Here is a 22913-nt window from a genome sequence, read left to right on the forward strand (position 1 = left end):
AAGAACAAAATAACTTATTGCGTCACCTTGTTACACATGAACTACAATTGCCTAAATATTGAGGAAGTGCTCAGACAGACACATCAGCTCTCAGAGAACAGCCGCAGCACGTCTGGGGTGTGAACAATCTACAGCGTCGCTTCTGCTAAGTTGTTAAAAAAACACGAAAATTAATGTCACAGCTGGATGAGACAAACGTGGACGACTTCTGCTGAGGATTTCCTGTCGTTATGGTTGTGTTTTCCTTCTGTTTACTGAGCCAGCGGCAGTCCTGAAGAAAAGGCTGTTAGCGTCTGTCCACAGAGCCGCAGGTACTGAAACATTCAAGCTGTTCACTTTTAATTTATTCAACAGGAGCTGCCACTATCCTCCTACCCGCTGATGTCCTATTTGTGCTTTATAGTGCTTCAATACATCCCCATTATTAATTTAATCGACAGCAGCTACTTTTAAGGTCCATATTTAGTCGTTCAGTATTCAGTATGATCAGTATTTTATGTTATGTAGTCGTTAGAGACATTTTTTTCTTTTTGACAGGTGACAACACAGAATTAGACCTCCTGCCCCGCACTTGGCAGAGGTGAGTACCGCAGCTCTGATCGGCAAATAAAGTCGTTTATGATTGATATAAGTTAATGTCAGACGCTGAAACAAGTCCCCTCTGTTCTCTGAGAAACATATTTTGGACTGATGGGCTTATCTTCTGTTAATAATACAATAAATTAAAAAAACGTCATCTGTGACATTAAAAGTTTGAATCAATTTTAACAAACAGATCATCCTGTTAAGAGGAGCTTTTATATTTATTACATGTGTATGCAATGTAGAAAGTGAAGTCACTGGTTAAACATGTAACCCTTATTTCAGGGTTTCTCGTCTTTTTTTGCCTGTAACCCTGTTTTTAGATACCAAAATTTGAGTGTCACAAACATTTGTATTTTATTCTTAAAATCATGAAGAGAGCACCCATCGATTATATTACACATCTGTATTTCAAACCTACCCAACATAAAATTTTTAGAGCAGAAATCAATACATACAGTACATGTTAGAAATCTTCCAAAATACCATCTTCTTATCAACTAACCCATCTGACCCAAAAGTTGAGAAACTCTGCTGTGTATACAAAGAAGGATAAAACCAATATAATGGCTAATGACTAATATATAGTCATTTCCTTTACTCAAAAGTCTGACTTCATTATTTCAGACAGGCCGAGAGATGTTAAAGGACAAGTTCATAATTTTTCAAGTCTGTCTTTAAACAACAGTCATGTGCCCAAATGAACATTGACACATGTTTTTCTTGGCATAATCATTCCTCTTGTTTATTCTGACTGTTAAGAGGTCCCTTCATAATGCACTTACAATGTAAGTGATGGGGGACAAAATCCACCCTTCTTTCTGTGGAGAAATGTATTTAAAGTCAGATCAAGTAGATGTCTTTCAACGTTACATCTTTTTATAGCCAAAGTTCCTCTTTTTGTTACTATACTTCCACAGCAGCTCAACAGGGAAACACTGTCTGAGGAGACACAAAGAGGAAATGTTATGTTAAAAAGACCGTAAATATGGCAGATATCCACTTAATATGACTAACTCAGACTGCTGAAGCCTCATATAAGCTTCAGATAAACTTTTAAACATATTTTTGCTTAAAATGCTTCCGCATTTTGTCCCCCATCACTTAAAATGATTTGGAAGGGATCTTCCAATGGTCAGTATGAACAGGAGGAATGATTACAGCAAGAAAAACCTGTTTCAATGTTCATTTGGGCACCTTACTGTTGTTTTCACAGATTTGAAATTTGTGAACCTTTCCTTTAAAAGGGCCAACGCCTCTCTTTTTATTATTCCTCTGCTCCTGCAGATGAGCTGGGCTGCTGGTACACAGTGTGTAGCCAAGGGAGACCACAGGAAGCCCAAACCTGGGGAACTGGCGTACCACAAAGGAGACATCCTCACTATTGTTGGCACGAGCATGGTACTGTCACACTTTACAGACGCTTCACATGTCAGTTAGAGCAAAGCTATTTCTTGCCACCATTTGATGCAAGCAGACTTTGAATTCTCCTTTCTAGAAGAAAGGATACTACGAGGCCAGACACAACACCACAGGAGAAGAAGGACTCGTTAACTCCACTAATGTGCGTGAGAGAGAAGCTCTGCGTGTGGATCCCAGCCTCAGCCTCATGCCGTATGTCTCCTCTTCTTCTGTATTTTACACTTTTTCTTGCGAACTGCTCACAGAAAAACTCAGCTATGTGTCATTGTTTTCTCACTTCAGTAGGACACATAGTTCACAAGTGGTATAACTGTGAAATACAGACACTCTTGTCTCTAACTTTAGCTTAAGTGTTGATCAACCTTCAAACACATCTTGTGACCTCATTGTGTGGGCTGATGATGGACGTGCACACAAACATTGCCTCAGGATTAATCATTTCAGCTTCCTTTTTTGTTGCGTTAACCACCCTCCTGACTGTTACAAAAATGGGAGTCATTTGGGATCCCAAATGGATCGTGTATCAGTATGAATACACTATCTTTGTGCTGTCTTTAACTAGCTGGTTTCATGGTAAGATCTCCGGCCCAGAGGCAGTGTCTAAGCTGCAGCCGGCCGAGGATGGCCTGTTCCTGGTGCGAGAGTCCATCCGCCATCCTGGTGACTACGTCCTGTGCGTCAGTGTCTCCAGAGAGGTCATCCACTACCGAGTGATTTATCAGGACAACAAGCTGACCATCGACAACGTGGAGTATTTCTACAACCTTATTGACATGATAGAGGTGAGAGAAAATGTACTGTTGTTATTTAATGGGTTTGTATTGTGATTATAAATGTTTGCAGCCTTGACAAAATCCAGCACCAATGTGCATAAAAACTCTGAGGAATAACTCATTCAGAATTCATCCATAAAATAGCATCATAAGTAATCAGTTCATCAGTTCAATTCAGCTACTTCTTCCATGCAAAGTCAGTGGTTTACAACCTGGGAGTCAGGACAAGATCAATCAGAGGGGTCATAAAAATATTGGATTATTTCACCTCTTGGGCCTCTAAAAATGCTTCAAATAAAACAACCTGAGTAGAAAGAAAACACTCTCATGTCTATACTGAGGCCTTTACCTGTGACAATGTGGAGAACCACTTTCCTGTGCACAAATATATATAACCCTGAAAACCCACCAGCGGAACTGACACTAGTGTAAAAATATATACATCATGTGTCACCACAAGGAAACTTGTGAAAGCAGCCCTTTTATGGTTTATCTATATTGGGCCTGTGTCTGTGTGAGGGTGCACTGAAGGCTCTCGCACAGCAGCATCTTATCAGCGAACAGCAGACAGCTTCAGACGTGAGTCAGACCGTCTGACTTAATCCTGCGAGGAAACAGAAGGAGGAGGTTCCAGAGGCGGATTTGGGCTGAATCATGTTATAAGTGCTTCAAAACCAAGCATTGATGTGTCACTTTAGATGAGTGTTTAATTCACATACATCACTTTAAATGATGCAATTCAACTGCAGCCCCTTGATTCTTTATCACTGACACTGCAGAGTATTTAGGCAAATGTTCTGTGGTACAGCTTATATAATTGTTAATTATAACTATTGGTTTGCATTATGCTCTCACTTTTGTAGATGAGCCACAGTGCTGACCGCAATCTTCAAAGGGCTTCCTGATTTCTAAGGGGGCTGTCTTTGCGGGGCTCGAACTAAAGTATATGTGTCAAAGTGCCAATAAGATCACTGTTGTCTCCAAGAGCTCGAGAAAATAATAATGTATAAGACAAAGAAGTCTTATCATACGTAGAATAAACAATGATTCAGAGCCAAAAGAATGAATCAGAAGAAATTATAGATACCAAAGATGAAATACGATCTACTATAAATATATTCCTTTGAACGGTGAACAGTGTTTCCATCTTTGCAGTTCTATTCAAAGAACAAAGGCTCCATTGCTACAACTCTTCTGAAACCCAAACAAAAACATGGAACCAAGTCAGCTGAGTTGGAGCTGTCTAAAGGTAAGTTTGATGTCCAGATTTATTCAGTAGGGCTGAAAAAAACATTAAAAGATCAAGGCTTCTTTGTAAAAATGATTTTAATGAATCATTGGTGGTCATTTTTACTATATAAAATGTTGATAGTAATGATCATAAAGCATGTAAGAGGTGGCAAGTTGTTCACAGTGTTCATGTCTCTCTCCTCTCCAGCTGGATGGTTGCTGGACATCACGAAGCTCAAACTAGGAGAGAATATTGGAGAAGGGGAGTTTGGTGGTGAGTTTTCCTTTATTTTGTCCACTCTTCTTGTTTTTATCAGCCTCTTTGTACCCTCACGATATTTCAAACGTACAATATGAAAACCAAAAAAAGTAAAGTGTTGTCTTAGTTATTAAATGTAGTCTAATGGGTGAATTATGTGTGTGATCCTCAGCTGTTTATGAAGGGGACTATATGGGCCAGAGGGTGGCAGTAAAGATCATTAAATGTGATGTCACAGCTCAGGCCTTCCTGCAGGAGACCACCGTAATGACGTGAGTCTAAAGACGTCCTCGTTATGAATGTTTCCCCCTTTATCTGTGAAAGCATTGAACAATTTGAGAAAGCTGTGTTTTTCAAAGTTTGCTCAATGAAAAATTAAGTAATTGTGATCATATCAGTGAAAATATCTGTGCAACCCATCAGTATTTATTTTATGCTGGTGGTCCTGACTTTGTTTTACGTCGATTCACTTTTACCAGGAAGCTCCAGCATAAAAACCTGGTGCGATTGTTTGGGGTCATCCTTCACAAAGGGCTTCACATCGTCACAGAGCTCATGACTAAGGTGCAGCTACATACAGTCATTTATCTGCAGTTCACAATTTCAATTATAAAAAAAATACAAGCCTTGCTACATTACACAAAGAAGCAGAAATGAACCTTGTTTGATGAAAATAATTGGTCCGTGGTGGGAAATCTGCTCGATGTAGTTTCTCCTAAACTGCAGCAAGCGAGTCCTCTTTGTAACTGAAAGCTAGACTCAATGGACTCTGCAAAATAGTTTTTCTGCAGATTCACCAGCAGCAGCTAATGAGAAAACAGTCATAAACATTTAATTAGTTTGCTGAGGTTGTTTGACTTAAATTCTGGGTAATCAAGTCCAAACAATCCAAACAATTACAGAATTGTTTCCTGGTTCTCTGGTTAATGAAATAAGGCCAAAAATCCAGAAGCTCATTGTGGTGGCTTGTCGTCATGTGTGCCAATATTAACTCATTATTTTGTTGTTTTATCTTTCATGTATGTGTGTGTTGCAGGGAAACCTTGTGAACTTTCTCAGGACAAGAGGACGTTCAGTTTTAAACTCTGTCCAGCTGCTTCGCTTTGCACTGTAAGTTGAAACATCAAAGACCAACTTTAATGGTTTGAATGTTTTGTACAGAAGAAACTGTGTGCAGAGTGGTTCGTTGTGTGTCGGGACAGATGCAAAAACTGCTTGTAACTGTATATACTTTACATTGTGTGTGTGTGTGAAGTCATCCCCTATCTTTAGACCCTTGATTCAAATAAGGAAAAACTCCTAAAAAAAACATTTAATGGTGCAAAAAAGGAAGAAATCTCAGCAAGAGCAACAGAGGAGGGATTCCTCCTCCAGGACGGACAGACGTGCAATAGATGTGTGTATAGAATAGAAGAAGAAAGAAAAAGTGAGTGTGTGATCAATCGTGTACTGTACAAAATGAAAATGAGACTCGTTTGCGTGTGTTCACAGTGATGTGTGTGAGGGGATGGAGTACCTGGAGTCTAAAAAGCTGGTTCACAGAGACTTGGCAGCTCGTAACATCCTCATCTCTGACGACAGTGTGGCCAAGGTCAGCGACTTTGGCCTGACGAAGGACTTGAAGATGTCAGATAACGCCAAACTGCCGGTCAAATGGACCGCCCCCGAAGCTCTAAAGAAAGAGGTCGGTTTGATTGGATTTATTTCTATATGGTTACGTCTCTCTACACCCTGTTTTGATTTTATTTTAGGAAGCTACAAGTCAGTGTGTTCCTTCGGGTACTTCTAATAAAAAAAAGGTTTTTAAGTTTTAATAATGGCTCATATAATGTTCATGGTTAATAAATCATTTATTAATGCCTTTAAGATCTGTAATAATCCATTTTTTTGTATTTCTAGTTTGGTTGGTGTATCATACTCCAACATAAACTTCTTTGTCTTTTCATTTTGCTCTTTATTTAGCTCTTATTGTTAAATTCTACATTTTATACATGTATATACATTTGTTCCCATGTAGAAATTCTCCACCAAGTCAGATGTTTGGAGTTATGGTGTTCTTCTGTGGGAGATCTTCTCTTATGGTCGTCAACCCTACCCTAAGATGGTATGTAGCACCGGCCCATTAATTACATTAATTCATTATTATGTCACTATTGTGTTGATGTGTGTATTTGTGTCTGTCAGTGTGTTTATTTGGGTCAGCACGTATGAGTTGAACCAGGCCTTACTGACACTCCGGTTATAAAAACAAGCTGCTTTAAATAAATCAGACAAAATTAGCCCTCTGCCGAATTATCTGACCTCTGTAGATTTTAAGTGCCTGATATTTAAAATCTGTTGCTCTGCAGTTTTTGTTAATGTGACTTTAACACATGATTTGGTAAGATCTCCACCTTATCTGTATGTCTCTCCATTACATTCCTTTTGTGTTTTAGTGCCCGGCCCAAACAAACATGAAACAGTATGTCGTTGTTATGTAACTCTCTTACTGTGTCATGTCCTGCGTTGCGGCATGTTAGGCATTAGTTTTGCAATTCAACTAATCAGTTACCTAAATACTTTTTGAAATAAGCATCCATTACTTACATTACAATATTGTGGTGAGCAGCATGCAATGAGAGGCAGGAAGCAGCTCTCAGCAATGTCAAACCTTTATAAACATACAACACTGGGGAACAAGAGCTTAAAAACACAGCAGCAAATACAGCTTTGGTCAAGAAATGTAACAGCCACCTCACTCATGGTTAAAACTGGTTTCTTTTCTGTTTATGCACCTGTTTGTAATGTAGCGACGGCCCTTATTTCCCATCATGCCTAGTGCTGGACTGGGTAGTTTGCTAAGTTTGCTGTTTTATGTTCCAAAATTGTTTGTGTCTGTTCAGAACATGGTGGTTTATGTTGGTAATTGTCGTTTTTTGTGCTGGTTTATAGTTTTAACCATGAGCGAGGTGGCTGTTACATTTCTTGACCACAGCTGTATTTGATACTGTGTTTTTAAGATCCTGTCTCCTGTGAGTTGATAATAATATTGCTGAAACTTGCCTCCTGTCTCTCATTCTTCACCACTTGCCACAATATATGTAGCTAACATGTACAAGGAATCGCCAAGGGTTGTCAGTACCTTAATGCGTTACTTCTCAGTAGGTAACATTGTTACGTGACAAATTATTTTTCAATGGCACTAATGTTGTAAAGTAACAAGTTCATTTTAAAAGTCATGTTACGCAAACTCGGGTCATGTCAGGATTCAAATCTGTGTCATGTAGTAGACATGTCAGTGGAAAGCTGCCAGATCAAGTGGTCACATTCGTCACTATGCCGTCATCTCTGGATCGACTTACTGCGTCTGAGCAGGAAACCACTTCAGGTCCCAGAGTTCATACGTCAGTGAGGACAGAGATTTGGCAGAGATCTCTCTACTTTTACCGCACATTGTTACAGAACAACACAGTGATAGTAGAAATAATCTTATTGTTTTCGATGAGTTACCTAATCTGCCTTATCTGTGTTGGTAGGAAGAAGAAGTTAATCTTTACCTGTTACATAGCCTGTGGGTGTAGTAGGTAGGTGTGGTAACAGGACAAAACATAGCAGAGGATGATGTCAGATCAAGGCCGGAGCATGTTAACACTATAGTGGTGGAGACTATGCTACTTAAACGTAGCCCTGTTTGTCACACTAGTCTCTCTCAGGTAATCTCTGGTGATTTGCATCTTGGCCAGTGAGGACAGCAGGAAGGCTCATGTAAATCCCACGTAGGCCTGTGTTTCCATCGTGCCTGTGAAACATTACCCCACTGAATAAACTATACTGAAACTGACCCTTAAGTAGGATTTACTGTGTGAAGTCAGACTCTAAACTTCATTCCTTATAGTAAAACAGTATATTCAGTAAATGAAATAAAAGTTTCTAAAAGGAACTCTTCCTCTACATCATTTCAAATTTGTATTTACTTAATAACATTGCACAGTCCTACATTTTAGTTCGGGTAAAAAATATGTTTAATTCACTTATCAGTGTGCTCCAGAGTATGTATTGCAACGTTTCGACCCGCAAGGTCTTCGTCAGGCAAACATTAATGTGAGTAAGAAATAAGCTCAGGCAAAGAATGACACCCCTGTCTGTAGAGAAAACACCCAACTTGGCCCACGAAATACACTTTTTTCAATCAGTGTTATTAGTTCTTGGCAACTTTTCCTTTGTTAATGCTTTTTGTCCTGCAGCTGTACCCAACTTATCAATGTGCTCAGTTTATCAACTTGTCCTGCAAACTAATGTCACCACCCTTTCCTCTGCTCCCTCTTCATTCCCGCTGATCCTGCTTCCCTCCTTGTTGCTGCCATGTCACAGTCTCTTCAGGAGGTGAAGGAGAAAGTGGAGGTGGGCTATCGCATGGAGGCTCCAGAGGACTGTCCTGCTGGCGTTTATTCCCTGATGAGGATTTGCTGGGAGCAGGAGCCACGCAAAAGGCCTCCTTTCCACAAACTGAGGGAGAAACTCGAACGAGAGACGGGTAAACACAGCCCGGGCCTCAGGATCAGGCCTGGATACTGATAGCAGTTGAGAATCTCAAACTGAAAGAGTGTTTGCTCTTGGACAGTTTATCCACATATTGTTCCCCCTAAAGCACTCGGCACCACACAAGAGGGGTAAATGTTCTCTTACACTTAACACTTCCAGCAGGATTCCTCTAAACCAGCTGATGTGACGATGATCATGTGACTCTGGGCATCATGTGATGCCCGTGTGCAATTCATGGCTGGATCCATGAATATACTGAACTTTATTGTGTTTGAGCTAAACCAAACTGGATGAAATAGACTGTGACATCATCATTTTCAAAATCTGATTTTTTTTCTACTTCTTGAAAGATGACGTGGCTCTTAAATTGAACTCAGCTTATTAAAATATAAAAAAAAAACATTTCAAATCAACTCATAGAAGAATGTATAGCTACTACTTGTGAAGTCTGTTGACACTATGCTTGCAGTGCCATACAGGGTCGCAGGGGGCTCGAGCCTGTTCCAGCATATCCCAGCATGCATTAGCTGAGAGGTATGATGCACCCTGGACAGGTTACCAGTTTGTCACACATTAGATTAGGAATCTATAACAGTTATTTGTCTAAAAAAGGAAACTTGGCCTTTGTCCGTTAGTTATGGTCAGCGTGCTTGAGGTGGACTTTGATTCAATTCGTTCAAATTTTAATTTCAAGATTAAATCTATGTGTAATATGGCATTTATTACTACTTTTTCTACCATCTTTACAAGGATTTTGAGATTAAATGAGCGACTTTGTGTTATCCACCGTCCTCATGGGATCTTCTGCTTTTTGCAGGTACAGAATGACTTTCCTAATCTTTGGATATAAAAGCTCTCAGACCACAGATGTTTGTTTTAGATACACAAGTATTCTATTTATTACAGTACATATACCACATGTTTCTACTGTGTGTGATTATGTGATTATCAGCTGCTTTTTTAAGTAGAAATGCAATAAAATGTTAATCTGTTTAATAATAGTAAAATATTTTCACTTCAAAACCCAAAGATGAAGCCTCTTTTTTTGTTGTCACGATATTAGACCAAATTGAAGATGTTATTAGATTTAAGTCGCTGTAAGCCCGGTATTTGTCTCTCTCCCAGGAGATGGACCCCAAATTGAGGCTTGATCCTCTGTCTCGTGTTATCGTACAGTGCGAGCGAGGGTCCTCCCCGATTTGTTCAATCTGCTCTGTGTTTTCCAGAAGCTCTCTAATGGGATAAGCAGCAATTTTCTACACAAGGATTTACAGAACCGTAAAAAAAATTATAATAAAAGATTTGCTGTCTTTATTGGGTGAAGGATTTTTTTTTTTATTCCTGAATATCAGCAGATGTTTCCTCGCTGTGTGTGTGGGTGTGTTTCTGTAGCACAGATGCAGGGATATCAAGACAAAGCCTTTATCCCGGTATCCATATGTTAATGGCTGAGCTCTCAAGACGTTTTTCCTAGAAGGTTTAATGCCTTCTAAGGTGTGCTTTCTACTAATTCTTAGTGAAGCGCTTATCCACTGAAGCGGTGGCATGGATTGGCAGACAATGAGCTGCCAGCTGTTCCTCAAGAGAGGAAAAACAATAGACCTCTTTCTAAAGCATTTTTACTTTTCAAAGCCGTAAAGAGACAGGTATAACTATTATCATTATTAATATAATGTTATTAGTTACACCTGAGCTTTTCATACTATGACGTGTCAAAATGTCGGCTGTGATAAAGGCAGATTTTGGCAGCCAATATGTAGTAGGACAGTGACACTTTGTTGTCTTGATCCCAACACATTGGATATGAAATTATGATTGTAAGGATAAGTGTTGACTTTCAGTTTTACTTACAGGTGATGCTGCACCTGGTGTTTGCATCTTCTTGTGAGTCGTCTATAATGCTGGTGTTGTCTTCACTGACGAGTCTTTGAGGCATGCAGAACTACATTCTGGAAAGTACTGAGAGTTGTAAAGTCTTGTTTATTCACTATTCAAATTATTCTTCTGTCAAAAAACAACCACGTACCAACCAACCATGGGAACCATGTATAGAAAGTGCTATAATTCCCACACCATTCATCTGATGTGGATGTAAACACCATCAAATTAAAGGTGAAAGTCATTGTGTCCTAAATTATAGACTACCTACCACTTTCAGACCGCACTATATATAGGACCTTTTTGGGCCTTTGTACAGGTTTAGTAACAATTATGTTGAGTCCAACACATGCATGCGAACACTGGCTTTTCATCTAATGTAGTTATTAGCTGCTTAGCATATTATGGCATAATACCTTTGATTTGTGTGTAAGACAAAAATGTGTCTGTTCCAGACCTAATGGTAACAGCAGTGCACCTGCAGCAGTGTTAATAGAGATGGTGCACACTAACCTAATGGGGCCTATCTTGGTTAGGTTAGGCTCATTTTATTACTGCAACTAACGATTATCTTGATTTTCTCAATTAATCGATTAGTCATTTGATCTATAAAATATCAGAAAATGGTGAAAAATATTGATTGGTGTCCTTCAATGTCTTGTTTTGTCCTGAACAGTCCATAACCCAAAAATATTCAGTTTACTATCATAAAGATTTTTTTTTAAAGTCCAAAATATTCATATTTAAGAAGCTGTAACAAAAAATGATTAAAAAGATTAATTGATTATCAAAACAGTTAGCGATTAATCATCTGTTGATCAACTAAGCAGCTGTGGTTCATTTAAGTTTTTGCTAAAATGATGAGATGATGAGCTTCCCAGCTACCGTAGCTAGCAGTGGTGACAGTGTTCACTACTGGTTTGATGGTGCTGACTGAAATGATTAAACAGCCTCTTGTGTGTACAATTTACTGTTAAAATAACCCCACTTTTAGTTTATAGGTGTATATCAGTTAAAAAAAAAACATTGAAAATATACTATAAAAAACTATATAACTAAAAACATTTTATTGTTAACATTGACTAACATCACTGCCTATGACAGGCGAGAGAAAATATTTAAGACTTTTGCAAATGAAATTTAAGACTTATTCAAGGCTCTTTTTTTTGAGAAAACTGAATTCAATGCTTTGAAGACGTTTCAAAACCATGTAGACATGAAATTTGCCACAGTCTTAAAGATTTCAGTGCCACCAACAGGTGAAGTCAAAATTTCAACTTCAGTCTTTCTTATCACCTTGACCATGAGAACTTTAAAGAGCTCAGATTACCAAAAATGCATGTATCATTCATGTCACACAGTTCTCATCAAAGTCAAAATGGTTTTCTGTTCCAAAACTATGTGTTTTGAGTTGGAGTCAGAGTCGTATATTTTGTGTTTATAACTTCATACCACAGATTCCAGCTATTCAAAGCAAATACATATCATGTCTCACTGTAACTGATGGACCTTCTTCTCAGGTTGATTATTTGAACACTTGAAAGAAGCAACACTGCCACACACATTTTGTCAACAACAGCAGTTTTCTACAGTTTGTTATTTTAAATGAGGTCAGTATTAGATGATGCCAGTTTGGGTCAATAGTTTGGCCAGGAATCAAGAGGTTAACCAATTAAAATGCCGTAAGAATTAACTGTGTGACATTTAGCCCACCACACACTGTACAATGGGTAAGTAAGTCCGGGGCTCAGCAAGGTCAATATGAGCCTTGTTGAGAAGGTCTAAGGTCAAGCAAAGCAGCAGCCCAGCTTTCTGAGCCGATATAGGTATTAGACACAGTTTTCTAAGAACAGCAACTTATATCATCTGTTCAGCGGGTCATCTATGAGAGCAGCTTCCATCTGCTTCAGCAGCAACAATAATACATTAAAACTGTTTGATGCCATCTCAAAGGTAAATTGTAGTATTTGTCAACCTGGGTATAATTCTCAAAGTTCGGTCCATTATGACTATTGGTCATGATAACATTTTACTCACTGACTCTGGTGAGGATGACAGTGATCAGGTCATGAACTTCAAGCCTCTTACAGCTTACTAGAAATGATCTCAGACAATCTGAAACAATGAGTCTTTGACCTGGACTCAACGTGAACCCAGAAGGTCAGCCATGGAAATGCCTCCAAAGTGAATGCTTATGGGTCCTAATGGTGGTGTAAACACCTGATGATAATAAAAACCTAATGCTTTAGACTTGTCAAGACCAGGGCCGTGCAGAGACCTTTAGAGGGACAGGTGCTCAAAGTTAAAAAAGGGGCACATGGAACAAGATTTTAAAACACCATAAACCGATATAATTAATAATAATAATAAATGTCCGCAGATAGGGTGGATATTATATGTTTAACTGAGCTTAGAATGTAATTGAATCTGTTAAATTTTACTGTTTTTCCATCATGTGTCGCCCCATAGCGACAATCTTTTCCCTTGTAGCAGCACAGCTGTGTCATTAGCTGGCAGCTAATGGCTACTTGCACTGTGAACATTGTGCATGGCAAATAAACACAAACAAGCAAGTTCACTTCATCTTGTAAAATACACCAAACAATGCTGAATACTATAAATATAATGTGATAATCAATCAAGTGATTATAAACACAAATGAAACTCACCATCTAAACGTTGCTGCTGAGCATCTGTCTGTGGCGGCGTCCCAGGGTTGCAGCTGCAACTCCGGCATGTCCCAGGTGACCTTTCAACCTGCTGCAGGTGAAAAGTCATCATGTGACATAAACTGAGTGACAGCAGCCAGGTAATTTTATTTATTGCTAAATTATTATTAATTGTTAAATGTTCTTCTTGATAAGGGCCACAAAAAACAAAACAAAACAAAAAAACATAAAATACGCCTTGACAAAAGGGCTTGGGCGCCCTCAACCCCTTCTTCTCAGGTTGAGTACCTGAACACTTGAAAGAAGCAACGCTGCTACACACATTTTGTCAACAACAGCAGTCCTCTACAGTTAGTTTAACTGAGGTCAGTGTTACATGATGCCAGTTTGTATCAATAGTCTGGTCAACGGCTTCATTGCCTGAACTGACTGTGTGAAGTATGTTTTGATCAGCACACACTGTACAGTAGGTAAGTGAGTAAATCTGGCTCAGCAGAGTGTACATGAGCTCATCTATGTGTGGAATCACAACTCCAAAATGGGTTTTCTCATAATCGTCTATGTTTGTTTATTGCAGTCATTTGAATCTCTGACATTTTCCTCTGTTTATGTTTTTCGCTGTAATGATCACAGTAATAATGTCACCGCTCCTGTGAACACAATGGCCCCCCAAGTTTAAACGTTTTTAATAACATATTTGAAGTAGTGTAACCTAACTGCACATCATATATAACAGCTGTAAAATCTGCGAAGTTCAAACTGTGCAAAGACAAATATAACACATCTTTCAGCAGCAGGTATTACATACATGTTTTGCTGCTGGCAGTCATTGCATCAGTTAACACTATAGAGACTAGACCTTAATATGTTGACAGTATTTATGGTGCCAAAGCGTCTCTACTGGTGGGATCAGCTGTAATGCAATTATGAAAATAAGGTTAAGAGGTTAAGAGCAGCCTTCTGTTGGTCAATATTTGACATCAGACGCTTACATGACGTGACGGACTTACTGACTGACGAATGCATACTAAATTAATAATCTTATTTTGTCACGTTATGAAACGATTGCATACATTTTTATTGTAAATGCCAACATATAGTTATAAAATAAATATATTAAATCTAATAATTAATATATATGTAAAACTTTAGTGGGTGTGCATTCCCTTCCCTCAAAGACTTTTGGTTGGAGGAGAAGTCAGTATTTATGATAGAAGAATTTGATTTGCTATGCACACGCTGTAATCAGCTGATTGGTTGAATACAGATAGCAGTCTGTAAAAGCAGTTAAATCTGTGTCGCTTCACCATGAACATACTGTTCGACTGGACATATGTAGCACTATATGAATAGTATTTTTTTTATCTAATTAATAAAATTTTCCCATGTCTGCCATGACACTTACAAGTTAGATGCACAAGGCTCAGATCATCATCACCAAATGAAGAATTCAGAGAGCAACTGTGTATGTAAATTTTTTTTTTTTTTTAAATTAAAAAGAAAGCTTGCCCTGAATATGGGTCAAACATACTTGACTCATGTCTTATGATTGCTGTGTCTCTTTGGCTTTAAATTCAGTAAAGCATCTTGATGCTCCTTAATATGACAGGCCTGACATCCACCTTAACAGACCAGCAAGGAAGATGTTTTGGTTTCGATCTTAAAGGTGCAGTGTGTGGAATTTAGTAGCGTCTAGCAGAACAGACTTGGCAGAAATGAAAAATAAAATCCTACAAAAAGTCATTCTGCTTTTAGAAACCATGGTACATACCTGTATAGTTGAAATTTAAGGGGCCTGCTCACCATCACAGATGTTTTCACTTATTTTGTCTAATTATATTGAAGTTAGTTGGAGCTATGTTGGGAATTATGTGAAGTCACCAAACTACAGTGTGAAGAAAATATCAGTATCGAGGAAAGTTTTACAAATATAAAACCTCCATTGATCAAAATGATCGAGGTGTCCTGTCAACAGTTTTATTGATGTCTCTTTTACAATGGTGGTCTATGGGGAAAATGCTTTTTGGGCCGCAGGGGGATTTTTCGCTACAATACTGTGAGTGGCCACTGGGAAAAATTAGCTGCAATGCTGGGCAGTGTCGCCCTATCCAGCTCTTATTATACATCCATACCTCCAGCGCACAAACACTGAGAATAGACTTTGCAGTGACATAGGAGACATCTTTTGTCCAGCAGTTAAAACTTTAAATGTGAAAAAATTTGCATGTTCATAGATTCTGTATTTTCAATGAAGGATGAGGAGGAGATGTAATTTTAAGGATTTTAACAAAATAATTAAAAAATAAATAAATAAAACATATCACACACAAATTATTATTATTTAATTATTAAGTAGGATGGGATCTTTAAAATTTAACAGGCATAGCAACAGTAACTAAGGCGGGTGGGGGGGGGGGGGCTTAGTGAACAAACAGTTGTGTTCTATGGAAGCTCTTTGAATACAATGTAGCCTTGCTATTAGTGTCAGTAGAGAAGGAACTTGTGTTACCAAGGAAACAGTCTCAACAGTTTTATAGAATGTGGAAGTTCTAACCCAAACAGAAGAGCCAATCACAGGACAATGCTGTCCTGTGATTGGCTCTTCTGTTTGGGTTAGAACTTCCACATTCTATGTGTGTGTGTGTGTGTGTGAATGTGCCTGTTTCCACATTCATGTAGGGACTCACCTCCCTTTCACGTGAATCAATCATTTTGAGATGAAGATTTGGCTTAAAGTTAAGGTGAGTTCAGCATTATGCTAAGGTTGGGGTTAGGGTCAGGTAAAGGATGGATTAAGGCTGAGGACTTAGCTGCAGTGGCCTGGGGGTGTGCAGAACGTTGCTGTCTCCCCCTGCCTCCTTGGAAAAAGAGGAAGTGTCTAATGTAACTGTCTATGTTTTGTTATGGTGTGGAGTTAAGCCAAAATACTGTGCTTCTAACATATAATCAGAAATTATTGTCAAAATCACTTAAAATATACAAGACAAACAAACCAAACTAAACTAAACTACTTGAGACTCACACAAAAAAATGATATATACAATATTTACAATATTTACAAACAGAACAAGAGACATTAAGAGACTCCAGGAAATTAATGTAAGTCAATGTAATGTCCTCTGAAGTGATGGAAACACGACTGTGTGTGTGTGTGTGTGTGTGTGTGTGTGTGTGTGTGTGTGTGTGTGTGTGTGTGTGTCTATGTGTGTTTTGCATGACAGACACACACACAGATCTAGAGAATCACATGCATTTGCCTTCCATGTCACACTTCACCCTTTCTCCTCCCTCCTCCTCTCTCCCTCCCTCTTTATCTCTCCACCTCCCTCAGTAAGCTGACACTGCGCATTTACACGTTAGCTGCTTTTACCTCTAATAGGATCAGGGGGACTTACATTGTCATCTGATAAAACTAAGCAGCTTGATAACTACACTGCTCCTTCTTAACCAATTTATGCTCAATTATGCAGAGAGACAGAGAAACAGTGGAAGGACAAAAATGCATTAACAAAATCATGAGGGGATAAACGAGCACCTTAGACTATCATTACCTCATAAGCTTGTTGGCAGTGAGAGTCATTTAACCAACAGACTGGTGACTCTAATGGAAATGAAAGACTGATGAGCCAAACTGATGTTATTGCGCTTTAGTCACTCTAGTTTTCTGCTCTGAAAAGTAAATAATTATTCATGATTTTAATCATTTAATTTGAGTCTTATATTTTAAAGATTTGATTATATTGTGTTACACTGACACAGATATTGATAGCTTCAGTACCTCAGTGATGGTATTTATCTCTCAGAAGATTGATGACAACCACTGGCCACATGGCCACATGGCCTTTTATTTTCTGCGTAAATGTGCACAAACAGACACACAAACACTGTTGTTTTGGGAAGATTCTTTTTTTTACTGACCTTTATCAGGTTAAATATAAATAAAGTTGTTTATGGTTATTTAGTGTTTTTTATCACTGAATTTTTATATGCCAGAGGAGATTCTGACTTTCTGCTCCTCAGAAATTGTCCAGATAGTTCAAGATGCCCAATAAATATATCCCACTGCCTGAGTTTACTATCATAAACTTACTCTAAATGTCCGAACATTGTCACAGTGATGATGTCTCATCTTGAATCCTTGCTGGATACATTTTCATGGCAGTCAGTGTGGATGAAAGTGTTCCAGGATGTGGATTTGATAGCCAAGGTGATACAGTATGTTTGGTTAGATGGTGAGTCCAGGTGTTGTGCCCAGTATGATTGATTCAAATGATTGTTTTTCTAACAATATGTAAGTTATCATGTGTTTTTGTAGTTAAGTTAGTATAAAATAGAAAGTTTTCTGTGATTGAGTTTAATTTGTTGACATTCTTGCAACAGTGTGTTTACGTCTTGGTGTGTTCAGCTCAGACCTCTAACCTGTAATAGATTTAATGGAAACTGGCAGACAGGTGCAGTTCATAAAAGGGATGGATTTAACTGAACTGAGATAGACAAACAAGATGAATATAATTTTTTTTGCAGTATTTATCATTGAAAATGATATTTTTAAATATTAATATTATAATACATATTTTTAAACCAAATATGTATTTTCATATCTATTGCATTTTTATTCTCAGCAGGCTCTGTTTTATATATTTTGTCACATGCACATTCTCCCAGTAGTAAATACTGAAACTGAATCAGCTGTCTGTTTTTAAATCATTCTTTCTCTAACTTTATCTTTAGATATGTTTGAGGTCACAGGAAATCTCTTTAGCGTCTTTAGAGTCATGACTGATTTCTGCTACACTAAGCTGGGGTCAATTTAGAACTCCGAGGCCTCCGCTTATATTCAAAGCTGCCAGCAGATACTTTTGCGCTCCAGTACCCAAAAAAACACAACATCCATGTCACAAGCTGACCCTCTGACTTTGTTTTTATTAATTAATTAACTTGAACCTTCAGTTAACTTTAAGCATCACAACCTGCAGCCGTCTGTTTACTAGTGTCATCACAGCACTGTATCATCTTGTTGTCAAAATCTGTAGCTTTAAATCAAAGTAAAATGTTAAAATGTTTCCAGTTAGAAGCCTTGAAGAAAAACCCTTACTACGGGGGTTTTACTGCACTAGCTTCACTTACTGGGATGCTACTGGAGATTGCCTGTTGCATCACCTTTGGTATTTGACAGGAGGTATGACAGTGAAGGGATACCTGCCAGTAGTATATTAGGCTTCTCGTTGAAAGATGGTCTGTGTCAGCGGGTTTTCTCACTGAAAGAATGTTACATCCTATTAACTGGCCTTTCGTTAAATCAATAAAGTCAGTTCAGTATTGGCTGAAAAGTCTCATCTGGCACAAATAAAATGCTTCCAAAATGCTTTCAAACCCGGGAAATTTTTTTCATCACCAAAGCGTGACTGAAGCAACACATAACATCCATTTAAACTGTTCAAAAGGAACCAAATGCAATGTGATAAATTTCATATAATAGATTTTCACCTATCATGTGCACAACATAAGGTATTTAAATATAGAGATAGGTTTAAAAAAAAATATATCCCTCAGATATGTTCACAGTTACTAAATTGATCGAGTTATTGTTGTCAAAAATTAATTCACATTCATGTAAAATAAAAAAAGAGAAATAGAGAAAGTAAACAGAATAAAAAAAATTTTTATTGGCATTCTGCAGTTCCTCCACACAAATTTAAACAAGCAGGACTTATTGTACATTTCTTCAAAAACAACAACAAGTAGAAATATTTATAACAATTTCCTGTCTAGGAGTCATTATAGTTTACTGTAATGTATCTAAAATAGCTACAATAACATATACAATTCAAGATTAATGTTATATTTTTTTAAATGATCAAGTCAGGCATTTTAAATAATGCATTTTACATTCATGTGTTTAAATACTGAATACCAGTTTATAATAAACATTTGTAGCAGCAGGACATATACTGCTTTTAAAAAAAATAACATTATTTGTTTTTGTGCCAGTATGACAGATTACATGGGGGATTAAACCAAAATAGTGTCACAGAAAGCTTTCAATTTTAGAAAGAGACGGTCTCAAATAACAATGCTTTTTAAGGTTTTAAATGAAATAATACCTTATTGTTTTGGTGCAATATTAGTGTCCTTATGAATCAGAAGTTCTAATATCACTGTCAGTTTGTTTTAAGAAGATATTCTGTTGCTGCATTAAATTTTACCTCATGTAATCTCAGAGTTTCCTTCTTTCATGAAGTTCCACATAATGGGGGCTGGGTGTACTTAGTGAAAACTTTCAGTGGGTCTTTTGTCTTTAAAACAATGAATTTATGAAAGAAAGTCTTGTCCGGGCTTCATTAGCCTGGGCCTCCTCCTGTGGCAGTGAATGGAATTGACATTTAATACAATTACTTGACCAGCAAACACTTGCCAATCACTCTTAAAGGGGAAGGATTCCAATTAATAACCCTCTCCTAATCCCCTCGTTTCACCTCCTACGCCCCCCCACCTCCTCTCCCTCTCTGTCTCTCTCCTCTTCCACTCTCCTCTCCGTGCTGGAGTGCATGGCGTCTGAGCTCAGTTGTTGAACGTGTTTGCACCGGGTGGTTTTATTTATAAACGCTTTGTTGAGAATGGTTCTGTCAGGACTGTAAACAAATAGAGACATTTTTTTAGAGAGATGCAAGGTAAGCAAAGCCAGCTGAGTGGCTGCAAACGGTGTACATAGCGGATCTAAGAGGAGCGAAGTTGGAGAGTGAGCTGCTGGGAGGAACAGGTGGAATATTGGCATCAGCAACTTCAACAGTTCAACAGATTTACTTCCAAAAGGTAGGCTCTGCCGCTCATTTTACATCGCTCTCATGCTATTTACTGACACTGAGATTCAACTTACCTGTCATGTAAGTTATAGACATGAGCCTTTGTTTTTATTGCACAACAAAATATGAACAATAAGTGAAAGAACACAGGATCAATATTGCACAGAATCCTTTCATTTGGATATTTTGGGTTCACAAAAATTGCTTTACTTAGTCTACTTTATTTATATCTTATTTACATGTAAATGTGCCAGATTTAGTCAAAAGGCATGTTTTCATCTGCAGCCCCTTTCCCCCTTTTTGCAGAGTATCTTTTCCAACACGGGAATCTCAGTTGATCTTCAGCAACATGTTTTACTTTTACTTTTATTCAAAGATTATATAACCTGTGTTATTAGTTGCTTTATAAAAAGCAGTCCATCACTGTACTTGTGGTTGCACGTAATGGTTTATTACTTGTACTCTTAGTACTTCTCTAACTCTCCAACATTGTATCGACAAAATTAATGTTAATTTTGTCAGGAGTTTGCATGTATGTAAAGCAGTTAAAAGCAATATTATCATTAGAATCAAAATAGGCCTCATACAGCTTTCATAACATTTACACTTTTCTATTCCATAAGACAGACTTAGACATACACACAGTTGTCAGTTTCAACTTTTGAATCAAATAACAATGAATTCATATTCATAAACAACTCTGTATGGCTATTTGTTAAAGTACAGATAAGGATGTGACTAGTGTGCCATTGTGTGACTCTTATGTACTGTAGCAGTACATTAAAGTCTATAGTAGACCGGGAGTCTCTAAGGGATAGACTCTAGACACCCCTGCGACTCTGCACAGCTAAGCAAGTTTAGATGGATGGAAGAATGGTTGGAGAGCCATCTAAGCTAACCTGGTGATCTCTGACCTCCTATTTTACCTTATGTCCTTCACTTAAACATCCTTCCTCTGACCACAGGACCGTGTGTGTGCCCAGACGCTCGAATGCATTTATCATTGGATACCATGAGCATGGTGGACGACAGCTGCCTCTCACCCAGCAACTTCCACGAGATGGGGAAAGGTGGGGGCGTCGCTGCGGGGGGCCGCGTCCACAGCATTGATGTCATTCTAGGCTTCAGTAAAGACCAGGACTCCCTGCTCAGCCCTGCTGGGGCCCCGGGACCCCATAAAGTGGACATAGATGGCCTAGTGGAGCCGGGAAAGCAGCAGGAGCCCTCGTCACACCCGTCCTACAGCGGGCACCTTTCCTCTCTTAGAAACGGCAGCACAGAGCAGCAGTACCATGGTGAGTCAAGCTGCTGATGCTGGGGATGCTGGTTGTTCTCCACCCTGCAGAGCAGTGGTGCTCTGTAGTCATCTGTAACCTTAAAGACCACTAGTTTCACACCACGAGGTATTCGTTTTATTTTGGTTCCTTGTTCAGTGCAGATCAATTGCTTCAGAGTTTGAGTCTGTTATTGAGGGTAGAGTTTTTGCCTCAAAGCATAAAAGATGGACAAGGATATTGATTATACAGCAGCACCTCTACTCTTAGAGGGCTGGATTGGAATGAGCTGTGGGTTTAGTGTTTCATAGATTTGAATTAGATAAGATAAAATTGATTCTGCTGACGTTAGGATATTGATGCTCCTGAGCAAACATGATAAATCTTAAAACTATTTGACCACTGAGCATAAAGTTCTCTGGCCAAAACCACAGATTCAGTCTTTCATGGGCCAAACAAAACTTTCTCAAGAAGTAGAAAGAACTGGTCAAGATTAACAGTATATGCTCATATTTTTGGGCTTTGAAGTTCTTCACAAAAAGGATAAGGGAACATATCAAACAGCATGAGTAACGCAGTATGCAATAAAAAAGACTTGCTTTACAACGTATGGCTTAAACAAGAGCAGTTTCTGACAACAAAAGCATTCACAAAACATTTTAGATATTATATTAATTATCTGCAATTGACAAGAATGCACTGTAGGCCCATAATTTTACTTAGATTTTCAGGCCTGTTATTGATTTTGTTTTCACAGAGGTTTGAAAACTGCGATAGCAATGAAAAATTGTAATTAACCAAACAATGGAGCATAATTTCAGTACAAAATATCATGTTAATTATTTTACACTCAATGAACAGACAATGTGTTGGTAAATCAGTCCTATTCTTCTGTGTTTTTACAACAGCATGATTAAATGCAGTTTGATAGAGAGAGGCAACTGATAATTAAAAACCTGACCTATTTAAATAATGTTTGGTATGGGGTTTTAAATGCATATCTGTGCAGTTTCCATCTGAAAGCACTCACAGGCAGATTTAAAATCAATATGTTACATGCCATTGCCATGTAGAGCCTGTTGCATTAACTGTGGACTGTGTGGGCTGAGATTGAGAGATAAATCACAGAACAAGATGGTGCAAGGGGTTTATGTCCCCAAACCCAATCCCATCTCCCTGTGGAATTCCCCTAATCGTCTCTTCTGTGCAGATTAGATTGTACAGTAGTTCATTCGGGCGTTATTGTTATCGTTCTGTCTCAGAATCAAATTTAATCTGAAGCTATTTTCACATGCGGGTCTGACAGGTGGTTGAAAAAAAAATGTCATTTCAAAAATGATTATGAGGACTCAAATTCAGTAACTGAATCCAGGGGGACATTAGTTTCTGTTGGATTAACGTATATCAACACCAATGACATCACTCTTTTGTATGTAAATGTAAATTTCACTGGTACTGGCACGTTTGAACCCCAAAGCACAACAAGGAGACAAAGTAGAGTT

At 38.3% G+C, this 22913-nt stretch overlaps 2 protein-coding genes and 1 long non-coding RNA gene across 8 annotated transcripts in view; 2 read left to right on the forward strand and 1 right to left on the reverse strand.

Annotated features, from left to right (window-relative positions):
* The first annotated feature begins 50 nt into the window (after window positions 1-50).
* On the forward strand, window positions 51-10060 carry matk (megakaryocyte-associated tyrosine kinase). 2 transcript variants are annotated; one of them, XM_067596969.1, is made up of 13 exons: window positions 51-311; window positions 538-580; window positions 1870-1983; window positions 2081-2196; window positions 2567-2786; window positions 3933-4026; window positions 4216-4281; window positions 4439-4538; window positions 4746-4830; window positions 5303-5376; window positions 5758-5950; window positions 6284-6370; window positions 8617-10060. In XM_067596969.1, the coding sequence occupies exons 3-13, from the start codon at window positions 1870-1872 to the stop codon at window positions 8818-8820; spliced, it is 1353 nt and encodes a 450-aa protein (XP_067453070.1). In that variant the 5' UTR covers window positions 51-311; window positions 538-580; the 3' UTR covers window positions 8821-10060. The 2 variants fall into 2 exon arrangements, with proteins under 2 accessions (XP_067453070.1, XP_067453071.1); XM_067596970.1 differs by having other exon boundaries at window positions 2084-2196.
* Window positions 4086-22913, reverse strand: part of LOC137187794 (uncharacterized) — a 21658-nt gene continuing 2830 nt past the window's right edge. The window contains exons 3-6 of one of the 4 annotated variants that reach the window (XR_010929279.1): window positions 13335-13422; window positions 5783-5938; window positions 5309-5374; window positions 4086-4247 (exon numbers count right to left, since the gene is read on the reverse strand). This is a non-coding gene — a long non-coding RNA (uncharacterized lncRNA). Of the gene's footprint in view, window positions 4248-5308; window positions 5375-5782; window positions 5939-10638; window positions 10747-13334; window positions 13426-22913 lie in introns of all 4 variants that reach the window. The other 3 variants (XR_010929280.1, XR_010929278.1, XR_010929281.1) reach the window with 3 other exon arrangements.
* The window catches only part of rx1 (retinal homeobox gene 1), a 12894-nt gene continuing 9004 nt past the window's right edge, over window positions 19024-22913 (forward strand). The window contains exons 1-2 of one of the 2 annotated variants that reach the window (XM_067596974.1): window positions 19024-20147; window positions 21103-21432. In XM_067596974.1, coding sequence (XP_067453075.1) covers window positions 21129-21432 — 304 coding nt within the window. In that variant the 5' untranslated portion in view covers window positions 19024-20147; window positions 21103-21128. The other variant, XM_067596975.1, reaches the window with a different exon arrangement.

This window comes from Thunnus thynnus, chromosome 8 (assembly GCF_963924715.1).
Source record: "Thunnus thynnus chromosome 8, fThuThy2.1, whole genome shotgun sequence".
Taxonomy (NCBI): Eukaryota; Metazoa; Chordata; class Actinopteri; order Scombriformes; family Scombridae; genus Thunnus; species Thunnus thynnus.

What these genes read in the sequence shown, in the direction of transcription:
- matk (XM_067596969.1), top strand. Translation starts at nt 1,870, where the DNA reads ATGAGCTGGGCTGCTGGTACACAGTGTGTAGCCAAGGGAGACCACAGG. An exon ending in ACCTTATTGACATGATAGAG is followed by an intron (nt 2,787 to 3,932) that starts GTGAGAGAAAAT and finishes CCATCTTTGCAG; the next exon opens with TTCTATTCAAAGAACAAAGG. An exon ending in CAGCTGCTTCGCTTTGCACT is followed by an intron (nt 5,377 to 5,757) that starts GTAAGTTGAAAC and finishes GTGTGTTCACAG; the next exon opens with TGATGTGTGTGAGGGGATGG.